Source organism: Argopecten irradians, chromosome 16, assembly GCF_041381155.1.
Source record: "Argopecten irradians isolate NY chromosome 16, Ai_NY, whole genome shotgun sequence".
Lineage (NCBI taxonomy): Eukaryota > Metazoa > Mollusca > Bivalvia > Pectinida > Pectinidae > Argopecten > Argopecten irradians.
The window spans coordinates 2,883,635-2,897,023 of NC_091149.1; the positions used below are offsets into that span (position 1 = coordinate 2,883,635).

The window sequence follows — 13,389 nt, forward strand, 5'->3', positions numbered from 1 at the left end:
CAAATTAGTAATATTCTGAATGATGCTGCTGCAACTAATGATGATGATGATGATGGTGATGATGGTGATGATGATGATGATGATGATGATGATGATGATGATGATGATGATGATGATGATGATGATGATGATGGTGATGATGATGATGATGATGATGATGATGATGATGATGATGATGATGATGATGATGATGATGATGATGATGATGATGATGATGATGATGATGATGATGATGATGATGATGATGATGATGATGATGATGATGATGATGATGATGATGATGATGATGATGATGATGATATGATGATGATGAGATGATGATGATGATGATGATGATGAGAATGATGATGATGATGATTGATGAGATGGTGAGAATGATGATGATTGATGATTGATGATGATGGTGAGAATGATGATGATGATGATGATGGTGAGAATGATGATGATGATGATGATGATGATGATGATGATGATGATGATGATGATGGTGATGATGATGATGATGATGATGATGATGATGATGATGATGATGATGATGATGATGATGATGATGATGATGATGATGTGATGATGATGATGATGATGATGATGATGATGATGATGATGATGATGATGATGATGATGATGATGATGATGATGATGATGATGATGATGATGATGATGATGATGATGATGATGATGATGATGATGATGATGATGATGATGATGATGATGATGATGATGATGATGATGATGATGATGATGATGATGATGATGATGATGATGATGATGATGATGATGATGATGATGATGATGATGATGATGATGATGATGATGATGATGATGATGATGATGATGATGACATGATGATAATGATGATGATGATGATGATGATGATGATGATGATGATGATGATGATGATGATGATGATGATGATGATGATGATGATGATGATGATGATGATGATGATGATGATGATGATGATGATGATGATGATGATGATGATGATGATGATGATGATGATGATGATGATGATAATGATGATAATGATGATGATGATGGTGATGATGATGACAATGATATGACGGGAATATTTTGCCTACGGAAGAGTAAGTGCAAGTTGATACCGGAATAAGTTTTGTTGACACTAAACCCTGAAATGAAGATTTGGCTATTTTAAATTATGTCCTAGGGTTGCTTGTCAGAATGATTGTAAAACGATATAACGTGTTTCGATAAATTTCTTTTTTTTTCAATTGTCAAAGTATGCGATCCAAATTTTATGATAGAACAATATCGATATGATACCATTTACCTTTTACTTTTTAGTTTTTACCTTTAGTTAGTACTTACTGTAAGGAGGTGAATAAGAAGTTGATATTATTTGTGTCAAAAGACTTCCAAAGAATAAATAAGTAATGATAATGAAACAGGTATAAAATCGAATTTATGACACACCTTTTCTCTTACCTCGGACAGGAATATCCGCAGTTTAACCCATGTGAGGTTAATAGAAGCTTTCACCCTCTTTGGGGTGAGACAGAAGAATCTTCAACCAGAGGGGTAAGAATCTTAAGTTGTCAAACACGAGGCTTTGCCCCAAAGGGGGTGAAATATTCTATTAGTCTCACCCCAAAGGGGATGAAAGGTTCTATTAATCTCCCCTTTCATTAGTTCTACATGTGTATTTAACAGAATTGATAACAAGACACCATTCTCACATATATTTAATTATAACATGAAATATTTGATGAACACCGGACATACTAATTTGACTTCACGTGATAATATCTGTGGAATATCCACAATAATTTAAATGTATTTTACAAATAAAATGTCCCCAAACTCATTTGATGAACATCCGTGGAACAGTGGTTTCTTTGCCGGAAGTAGCGCAACATTTGTGCGCGAAGCTCCGGAAGTTACTGTAAGGCGCTGTGATATTGAAAGTAATAAGTTGGGATATTATTCAACTATTTTTTAACACAGTCACTAAATCAACCGCTAAAAATGTTGTTCACGCATTTTTTTCAGCATTGCAATTCCTGAACGTTGACAATGACTGTTATATGACCATCGATTCCAACATCTTCATCCCTGCCGAAATATTTTCTTCTTGGCATTCGTTCCAGAGGGATGATGACGTTTTCCACAAACGTTGAACAGTAGGATCCACCAGCATCTGACTGGATGCCAGAGTAGAATACTCTATTTTCTTTTGTAGGAGCAGCCCCTACCGATAAATACGCAGTTGTCTCCCCTGAGTACAACAGACACGAATCACCGAACATACTGCCGTCTTGTCTTTCAGAAAGCAGTCCTAGAGTCGGTATAAGGTTGGCTACTCATACCTCTGTTATCTGTCACACTATTCTAAAGATCAAATAAATGTTTTTGTTACAATTTTGAAGTAAAAAATAAGTTATTTACAGAACTTTGATGAAATATTCACAATCAACAGAGTAGAGTTTCCTACATGCATTTATATTTAAATATTTTCTATAGCAGATGCATTCAATGAATCATGTATCCATGTTATTTGTTTTATATTACTATATTGTTATTTTGCCTGTATATCGAAACATTTATTATAATATATCGGAGTTACTTCCCTTCGTTTAACTCAGTCAGATCATGAGGATGTTTTTTTCTATGAAACTACCACGTGACCTACCTGATAAAAGGGCCGGTAGATTTCTCGCGGCACTTGGTCCACTTGTGGTCGGACAATAGAATACTGTAGGGAAAAATCACAATCATAAGCTAAATAAATTAAAGCGATGTATTGAAAAGATATTTAAGGATTAAAGTATCTGTTTGGTGGTTCTATCAATGGATAAAGTTGTGTAGGGTATCGATATTTGGAATGGACTGTAAAGTTGAGTAGGGTATCGATATATGGAATGGACTACAAAGTTGTGTAGGGTATCGATATTTGGAATGGACTGTAAAGTTGAGTAGGGTATCGATATTTGGAATGGACTGTAAAGTTGAGTAGAATATCGATATTTGGAATGGACTGTAAAGTTGAGTAGGGTATCGATATTTGGAATGGACTGTAAAGTTGAGTAGGGTATCGATATGAATGGACTGCAATATGGTAACGTATTTGGAATGGACTGTAAAGTTGAGTAGGGTATCGATATTTGGAATGGACTGTAAAGTTGAGTAGGGTATCGATATTTGGAATGGACTGCAAAGTTGAGTAGGGTATCGATATTTGGAATGGACTGTAAAGTTGAGTAGGGTATCGATATTTGGAATGGACTACAAAGTTTAGTAGGGTATCGATATTTGGAATGGACTGTAAAGTTGAGTAGGGTATCGATATTTGGAATGGACTGCAAAGTTGAGTAGGGTATCGATATTTGGAATGGACTGTAAAGTTGTAGTAGGGTATCGATATTTGGAATGGACTTAAAGTTGTAGTAGGGTATCGATATTTGGAATGGACTGACAAAGTTTAGTAGGGTATCGATATTTGGAATGGACTGTAAAGTTGAGTATGGTATCGATATTTGGAATGGACTGCAAAGTAGAGTAGGGTATTGCTATTTGAAATGGACTGTAAAGTTGAGTAGAATATCGATATTTGGAATGGACTACAAAGTTGTGTAGGGTATCGATATTTGGAATGGACTGTAAAGTTGAGTAGGGTATCGATATTTGGAATGGACTGCAAAGTAGAGTAGGGTATCGATATTTGAAATGGACTGCAAAGTTGTGTAGGGTATCGATATTTGGAATGGACTACAAAGTTGTGTAGGGTATCGATATTTGGAATGGACTGTAAAGTTGAGTAGCCTTTGGTTGAAATCAACCTATATCCTACTGACTGTACATATTAGAGAATACAAGCATCCTTTGTCTAAGAGCTAGATCATTATCACGATAATTTGATATCTTGGGATAACTACATTGTATTATCAGACTTAATCATCATGATGAAAATGCATACAGACATTCTCATAAACAAGGATGAAAATGCATGCATACAGACATTCTCACAAACAAGGATGAAAATGCAAACAGATTTCTCTCACAATCAAGGATGAAAATGCATTCTCAAAAACAACTAACAGCTAATAACAAGGTCACAGCGAGGAAACTTACATCTTGGGATGGGTCTATGAAACTAAGGCCACGCGCTCCTCCTTCATTGGCCCCGCCTCTTCCACTGGCCACGCCCCCTGCGCTGGCCCCGCCTACACTATATCCATCTGTATCGTATTCATTAGCTGGCGGGAAGTACATCGACGTCTGCATGGGCGGAGCCGATGCTAATGAAAACGGATCGTAGGCCTGAAATTATAAGTTTGGACATTCAACAGAGAAATAACAGTGATCTGGGAATAACACGCGGTATTTTATACCTGGACCGAACAGTTTGCTCACACGGACTGAGGATTAAATACAGACAGATCTTTCCTAGAATTGTAAGACATTTCAAGAACTTTAATGAAGAGTGTTCTTATAGAGTTTAAGGTTCACTATACAACGTTGTTTACAGATCACATATATTTATGGTAAAAAGAAACTTAGAAAGAATTTACAGATAGACCAATCAGAATGTCAGTTGCATTACTTGACCGAGATGGACCAATCAGACTACCAGCTTAGATCGAGGCGGACCAATCAGACTACCAGCTTAGATCAAGGTAGACCAATCAAAATGTCGGTTGCATTACTTAGATCGAGATGGACCAATCAGAATACCAGCTTAGATCGAGGTGGACCAATCAGAATACCAGCTTAGATCAAGATAGACCAATCAGAAAGTCGGTTGCATGATTTAGATAGAGATTATCGGATAGACCAATCAGAATGTCGACTTTATGACTTACATCACTTTCATATTTCCGGTGTGAGGGAAAGTGTCGGTAGTAACGATCACCGAAAATACTTGACCGCGTTGACCATGCGCGGTAGCTGATGTTTTGTGGTTTTCCGGTCTCGGTTTCGGACGGAAGGTCCCATTCTCGTGGATCATAGGACATGCTTTAAAAAGGAAATAAAATTCATGTCAATGGAATATTCAAGTTGATTTGTTAATCCCTAGAATTTTACATAAAAATAGATACAGATCAAAATGAAGAAATTCTCAACACAAGCTTTTAAATCAACAGTGGATGGAAATCAAAATGCTTAAAGCACGTACAGAGCCGTATTTAAATGTATGGACATTTCATTTTATCTTCTTTAACACTAAGTCTAACTTTTGGTTTCAAGTAACAGGTTTTTGAAAATTATCACATTTTGCCAATTTATTTCATGAATTGCTTTAAAGTAACGGAAACCCATCATCCCTACTCTGATAAATGTCAGTGACTTTATCAAATGACCTCAAGCGTACCTTGATTTATCCGACTTCCGGTTGCGACATCGACATACGATGACGAGGAAAATGACTAAAATGAGGACAAGGGCAGCCCCGACAGAGATACCCAACACGACCTCAAACTTCAGGGTGGATGTCTCGCATTGGTCACCGTAATACAGGCTCAAGGTGGAGGTTTTACACCTGTCCAAGATCAAAAGATATAATCACGTGATAATCAGAACGCGGTTTCAGTACACTTATCTCTTATTCTTTCTCTCTATTAAGTATATGTGTTACATTATAAACTCAAAGTGTAAAAACTACCTTTGCTTGGACAATGCTTTTCGACTTATGCTTTGAATTTTTTATCGTACCGCTACTGTATAATATACTTTATGTAGTGGGCTACCAATTATACTACCAACGTACTCCCATAACATGAGAGTCGACTGGTCAGCCGTTTTTTTATCGGACGTTAATTTGCTGACTGTAGACACGATGTAATGTTCCAAAAGTGTCTCGTCGTGCTATACCTCTAACATTGTTGGAGTAACTATCAATGCATAAACTTACCTGATATTTGCATATATTCATCAAAGGCTTAAAACTAAAGATTTTTTTTCGTAGGAATGTAAATTCGTTGTTTTTGTTAAAAAACGAAATCCAAGAAAACTAATCTAGCGCGAACAAGTGCCAAGCAAAGTTAAATTGGCACCATGTGTTTCTACATCGCGAGATTGAACAGCAGCGAAAAATTTTATTTAGACATTGTACATGAAATATACAAGTAATAATTGTAGGTATATCGTATCTATCAAAATCGAAACCTATGATACATTTGCTAAACTTTAAACTTGACACTATAAAATAGTGTCTTGTCCGAAAGCAATCGCAATATTTCGGATATATTTCCGAAGATTGCTGGTGTAATGGTCCTATTCCAATTCCTACTAGAGTTACCCCTCCTTACACACACACGCTAACGATATTTTAGAAAGGAATAAATGGTTTTATTTTCGTCTAATATTATATGGTTTATATCGTTTCAGATTATCTCTTACGGAAAGTGCCGAGAACTCTCGGTTACTGATTGTGTAATGTTTTTTTAAATAAAGCGGATTTCTTCCACAAATCCAATCTTTAATATCATAATATTACGATGTTATAAAAACCCAATGAACTTCAAGTAAAAAATTCATACTTGCACGTCTTCGCTTTGATAATTTCGTCGAAGACACAGTCGCCATTTTCTCCACAATTTGTACCGGAGCAGACGTGCTGGCAGATGCACGTGAATTTGTCCGGCTGGATGACCTTTTTGTACGCAGCCCCAGGACAGGTGAAGTTAGCATTACATTGTGTTAGGTCTGGATCAGGTAAAAATCAAGGTATTACACGAAATATTTACATCATACTTGACAATTATTAAAGATAAAAACATGATTTCTGGACGACGTTTAATTTTCAGAGCTAGACAGTATGTATAATACGTTTACATCATGCCATCGTGCATTACAATTGTATACAATTTGAATTCGGACACTTATAATAAAAGCATTTTTAAAAATTGTCTTGGCCCGGTTGTTCAATTATTTCTCAAAATGTGTCACTTTTTCATTCCGAAATATGAGTCGGTTCGGATTATACCTTGATTTTTTTTAATGATAAACATATTGTTTGTCTATAAAGTGTTTGAAAATAGTTATAAATACAAAACAAAAGAAGACGTTACATGGATGTGCGAATTAATGTGCCCGAAAAAAACTTCAAACATAGAAATAATCACAAGTTAACATTGTCCCGACCTCATCGGGTATTATCTCAGAAATAATCTATTCCCCAAGGAGTTCCGAATGAAGTTAACAGCTTCAAATTTTCTGCGCATCGATACGATTGCGCATATACGGGCACTTACTCGTATACCCGTGAACACTTAGAGCAGATAAAGATATAGCTTTGAATAATTCTGTATTACTTTATAATTTAAAATGAAAATGGTTGCAGTTCATTAAATTCAACCCCAGAAGTCAAGTGTGCGAAATTACACTGTACCGAACGTATGTAACAACGTGAAATAATTTGGTTCTGGAACCGAGACGAGAGCTGAAATCACATCGTTTTATTTCATTTATCTACTGTTAAAACAATCAAATAAAAGGAAACAAAACTAAACAAATCTCTTACCTTTGAAATGTGCGAAAGTTGACACTAGAATGTCATCGTTTCGCGCGTCTAAACGGAAGTGTCCAAAACTATGGTCATGAGCAATAGCATATTTGACGTTGTCTTCCTCTGTGTGTATAAGACTGTCGAACTGACCCTTTGATAAACTGTCCGCTGGGATGCGTACCGTAGTGTCAAACATGATGCTGCCATTTCTGAACAAATTTGAATGAAAAACATAATTCGGAAATTCAAACATGAAATGGTTGATTCATTACGTTTTTTATACTTCAAATTATACTTTTGAACATCGTCATCAATTTAAACATATGACACAATGTTATGACATTGACATTGTATTAAAACAGTTAAAATGTGACATAGTGTCTTTCTATGATAACTCATCAACCAGTTCTTTCAATTCTTTTATTACTTTCGGTATTTCGGTTTATCAGTCATACAAATATTGAACATAAATTTCAGCATGACGTATACAATGCTTATATCATATAGAGAATGTAATTTACATGTACTATTATCTAATAAATGAATTATAGGAATGACTACATATCAGTCGATACCTTGATTTTCTTAGTTTTGTTGCCTCGTATATATATTTTCCTAATGAACATACACGCAACTCCTTTATATTTTTTACTCTTAATACAGATGGGTTTTTCCAGTAGTCTAATTCTTAATGTATTTTTTTTCATACATTATTACATTGTTACATTGAAGGATAACATGATATTCGTCTTCAATATCTCTTGAATCACACATACTACAAATACGTCTTAATCTATAGAGTATTAATATATCTACCAGCTTCAATAGCTAAACAGTGTGAAGATAAACGCAACTTGGTAAGACAAACTATATACCGTTTGTCATTATATTTCGGGTAATATAATCAACAACACATTTATATATATGACATTTTGGAGATGCCTCCAATAAAGAATGTAAATGTTGTTTGGCTTGATAAAAAATTCTAAGCTTTATCAATGGCAAAAAGTTATTACTACAATTTGCATATATTTGCTGGTTTTCCCAAACGTATCCCAAACCAAGTGAAAAAGTTCATTTTTAACAGAAGTGACCCAATTAAAACAATTCCTTGTGTTTTTACCATTTCTTAGAAATTCATATGATCGATTTAAGATGCATTTTTGTGAATTAATTAATTAAAACCAATATTTGATAATTCATCAATCAGTTCTGTGATATACACAGGTAAATTAATCGACTGACTTTTTAGCTGACGAGGAGTGCGTATCCATCTGTCTTAATTACTACGAATGCAGTTTCTTTTTTGTCCCCGAGTAAACCAGTTTAAATTTATTAACACAAAGATATATTCTAAGCATAAAAATTATGTAATTCATCAAATTCTTTTATGTAAAATGATATTGAACATAAAACAATAAATTACAACGTTTTGATTGAATGCGATGTAATTAATAAGATTGTCTTTACTGAATGAAACATTTAGTATTGAAATCGATATGTTCATTGTAACTTCCCTGATAAAACTATCGATTTAGATAGGCGGTAGTTATAAACAGGTGGCTGTTCTAGACAGGTGGTAGGTATAGACAGGTGGTTAGACCACAGGCACACGGAATTTTGTTTTAATAAAGATTTTATTATAGATATCATGGTAATATTCTGATAATATGTATTACCAAGACATGCTGTCAAATTTTTTTTTGTCTGCAAACGCCCGTGGTTAGACATGTTCAAAACTTTAGAACACACAGGTGGTGTATAGGGCGTTTACATAAGTTTGATCATATAATTTGTGTAATGAATGCTGGTACGTTACAGATGATCTGCCGTTTTTTATGACATTAGCCATTAAACAAACCTTGACACAGATTCAAAATGAACAATTACATGTTAAAATTGTAATTGCATAAGAATGTTGAATTTTAATCTCAAGCTATAAATTACTGTTCATGTACATAATGATATGATAAATAGTCGATAAAGTCGTGAGTTGTGTTATTTTAACTGATCCGTGACTATGGAAATTACGGCACATATAACTTAAGCATTGTATTACGTTACAGGTCATTGTCATCGTAAGAGTAGACTTTAAAAATCGTGAATCTCATGTCAAATTCGTGAATCTCTCACTAAAATAGTGAGTTTCCCACAAAAAATCGTGAGGTATAGCTTTACATGATACAAAATGAATACTGTTTTATACATACTGGCCAGTAATATGTTTTACTGTTCTACGTAATTCAGGATTACACGTGAGTAAAAGTTGTATATTTAGCTATCTAAACATGTACATTATATATACAGTATATATTATAAACTTTTCTGAATCAGCGGCATCCTCGATTTACAGGGGTTACGATCACTTATAACCTCTACACCCCTGGAATATGTCATAGAAAAACTGAAGGCAGCGGAGGAGAAAAGGCTGCATTTGAAGATTAACAACAATTTCAAAATCATACAATGTGCGTCAAAGGACCAAAATGTCTGCTGATTCGTTGTCGCACATACAGCCTTCAGTTTTGCTATGGATAATGGCATGTTCTAGAGGTATAGAAATCGAAAGTGACCGTGGAATTCGAGGATGCTTCAAATTATGATCAAGTTTACTTATAAATAAACATTTTTATAAATTTGATATATACATGTATACATTTGTAGCTCACTATAGAGTACATTATAAACGTGTACATTTCGATAATGCGTATTTTAGCTCACTAAAAGATGATATTATTTCATATGGTTTTGCATATATACATGTAGCTCACTAAACACTATATGAGTACATTATAGGTAAATGATCTATGCTGCTGAACTTACAAAATGTCGTCATCGCTTTGCCTGCCAAGTTACAAGACAAACTCTAGGATCAGATCGGGGAGTAATATCAACTAAAAAAGTCACACTCCGACAGTCGTCACTGAAACCGCCAGGAACTGGGACGTTGCAGTCAACTGGTTAATTAACCCAATTAACTCTTTCACCCCTAAAATTCATATGAACTGGTCCACCCGTTGAATCAGAAGAGTTCAAATGAGTCTCTAGGGGTTGCGTATCATCAGTCGGAAACCTTCGATTTGTGGTTTTAAGGAAAATGTCGAAGGTTACAATATGGAGTAATAGGAAATGGATATTAGGATTTTGTATCCAAGGAAATGGCTTTTTCAGATCTTCAGCGTTATAAACTGTCGAGAAAATAATTTTCCAATCCAGCGATACTCCAGCAAAATATGCTTAGAAAAGTTTCAGATGAAAATGGAATTTCCTTTCTTGGACACGGTTTGTGAGTGGTTGCAATGAAACTCAAGGAGGGGGACATCAAGTATGTGAGAAAACTCTAATATTTGTTTCTATATATCATCCATTATCAATTACGAAGGCATAACAGTGCGCGTTCTCAACTCTAATGCAGAGGAATACTCGTAAAACTTGGTCCTGAAAATCAAGGAAGATGGTACAAACTTTGTCTTACCTTATGTCGAAAATAACAATCTCCTTCAGCAGGCCCGGGTCTACTCCTTTGAAGAAAGTCTTCATTACCTAAAAGACAACGAGGGGTACTGTAAGTGTACGTATTTAACGGTAATCTTACTTAAGCGCATTACGTGCTGGAAAATAAAATGCGATTTTACATTTTATATAAGTATTTGATAGAACAATTATTGTAAATACGCAAATGCGCAACTTATTCAAAATCTATTCCGCGCTTAAATTATTTGGGCTAAAGTAAGTGGGAATCTTCGCTTTCGATGAATCCAACATAAGTAATTTCTGCCCATTCTCGATATTCCAGGGGTTACTATCACTGATGTTATATCAATCCCTGGCGTCGCTATCTCTGTAATTTTCAAAGGAAGTCTCTGAAAGCCTGTGATTGGTCAGTTTTCTTTCCTGAACTACCTTCAGTTTTGCTATGAGATATTCCAAGGGTGGATATAACGGCAGTAATAGTAACCCCTGGAGTACCGAGGATGAGTTCGGCTTGACCCTATCCTCCACATACATGTACAATAAGACAAATGTCTCGCGTTAAATCATCCCCACACAATTTACTTCTGATTTGTGATTTCTTTCTCAGTAACGTTTTCAATTGGTTTATACCTGTTTTAGTTTTAGAGCAGGAATGAAAACGAGACAGACAACAATCGCAACATCTCCAACAATGACAGATGGGCAGATTGGCGAACCCCTAATTAGTAATTAATAATCTTAGGTCAAGTTTACCTGGCTTTGCAGCTCCTTTTCAAGTGTCGCGTTTTTCGACATAGATTTGTCAAACGTTTCGTTGAGTCTCACCACAAATGCCAACGTATAAAAGGAGTTTGCTGGAAAAAACCCATCACAAATGAAATAAATCTGGAGTCAATATATAAAGAAACATTTAAACAGCAATTTAGATAATTTCCCTTTTCACTTGTTTATCGGGGTAAATGTTTTAAATAAAACTGAGCCAGTTGAAAGCTTGACCAGAGTTCTCATAGACCATTTTTAGACATTTTAGGACTCTAGATCTAAATGTATTTTAATATTTTCTAAAACGTCTAAGATACTTTTTTTTAAATGACCACTAATTTGTTTTTCCGAAACAGTATGGAAGAAACAAAACATGATTAAAAGTCTACTAAGTCTAAACAGCTTCTGTCCTGTGACTAAATATGTATTAGACTTATTACTAAGCCATGAATAATACTTAAATACCTACCTAGTGACGGACTTATGGTAGGATAGGCGAATTCTCCGGAAGTTGTCGTATCTGTTGGATCTGTAATTATCGTCGATATAATGCTTGATTTCGATGTCACTTCCGGTGTACTTGTCGGTGTGTTGTAATCTGTTTTCACTGTAGTTATGAAATGATGCGTATTCGATGACGTGACCTCTGGAGGTATGACCTGTGTTGTTGTGACCTCTGGAGGTATGACTTGTGTTGTTGTGACCTCTGGAGGTATGACTTGTGTTGTTGTGACCTCTGGAGGTATGACCTGTGTTGTTGTGACCTCTGGAGGAATGACTTGTAATGTCGTGACCTCTGGAGGAATGACCTGTGTTGTTGTGACCTCTGGTAGAATGACTTGTGATGTCGTGACCTCTTGAGGAATGACCTCTGTTGTTGTGACCTCTGGAGGAATGACCTGTGTTGTTGTGACCTCTGGAGGAATTACCTGTGATGTTGTGACCTCTGGAGGAATGACCTGTGTTGTTGTGACCTCTGGAGGAATGACCTGTGTTGTTGTGACCTCTGGAGGAATGACCTGTGTTGTTGTGACCTCTGGAGGAATGACCTGTGTTGTTGTGACCTCTGGTAGAATGACTTGTGATGTCGTGACCTCTGGAGGAATGACCTCTGTTGTTGTGACTTCTGGAAGAATGACCTGAGATGTTGTGATCTCTGTAGGAATGACCTGTGATGTTGTGAACTCTGGAGGAATGACCTGTGTTGTTGTGACCTCAGGAGGAATGACCTGTGTTATGACCTCTGGAGGTATGACCTGTGATGTTGTGACCTCTGCAGGAATGACCTGAGATGTTGTGACCTCTGGAGGAAAGACCTGTGTTGTGACCTCTGGAGGAATGACCTGTGTGTTGTGACCTCTGGAGGAATGACCTGTGATGTTGTGACCTCTGCAGGAATGACCTGTGTTGTTGTGACTCTGGATTGACCTCTGGAGGAATTACCTGTGATGTTGTGACCTCTGGTAGGAATGACCTGTGATGTTGTGACCTCTGGAGGAATGACCTCTGTTGTTGTGACCTCTGGAGGAATGACCTGTGTTGTGACCTCTGGAGGAATGACCTGTGATGTTGTGACCTCTGGAGGAATGACCTGTGATGTTGTGACCTCTGAAGGAATGACCTGTGTTGTTGTGACCTCTGGAGGTATGACCTGTGTTGTTGTGACCTCTGGAGGAATGACCTGT

General features: G+C 36.1%; 1 protein-coding gene across 1 annotated transcript; it reads right to left on the bottom strand.

Moving 5' to 3' along the window:
- Positions 1-1,690: 1,690 nt before the first annotated feature.
- On the bottom strand, positions 1,691-13,075 carry LOC138311026 (uncharacterized). The gene is made up of 11 exons (XM_069252453.1): positions 12,174-13,075; positions 11,696-11,796; positions 10,944-11,011; positions 10,292-10,312; positions 7,484-7,677; positions 6,501-6,666; positions 5,333-5,500; positions 4,824-4,977; positions 4,093-4,281; positions 2,654-2,716; positions 1,691-2,352 (listed from the first exon to the last, which is right to left on the bottom strand). The coding sequence occupies exons 2-11, from the start codon at positions 11,735-11,737 to the stop codon at positions 2,287-2,289; spliced, it is 1,131 nt and encodes a 376-aa protein (XP_069108554.1). The 5' UTR covers positions 11,738-11,796; positions 12,174-13,075; the 3' UTR covers positions 1,691-2,286.
- Positions 13,076-13,389: the final 314 nt, after the last annotated feature.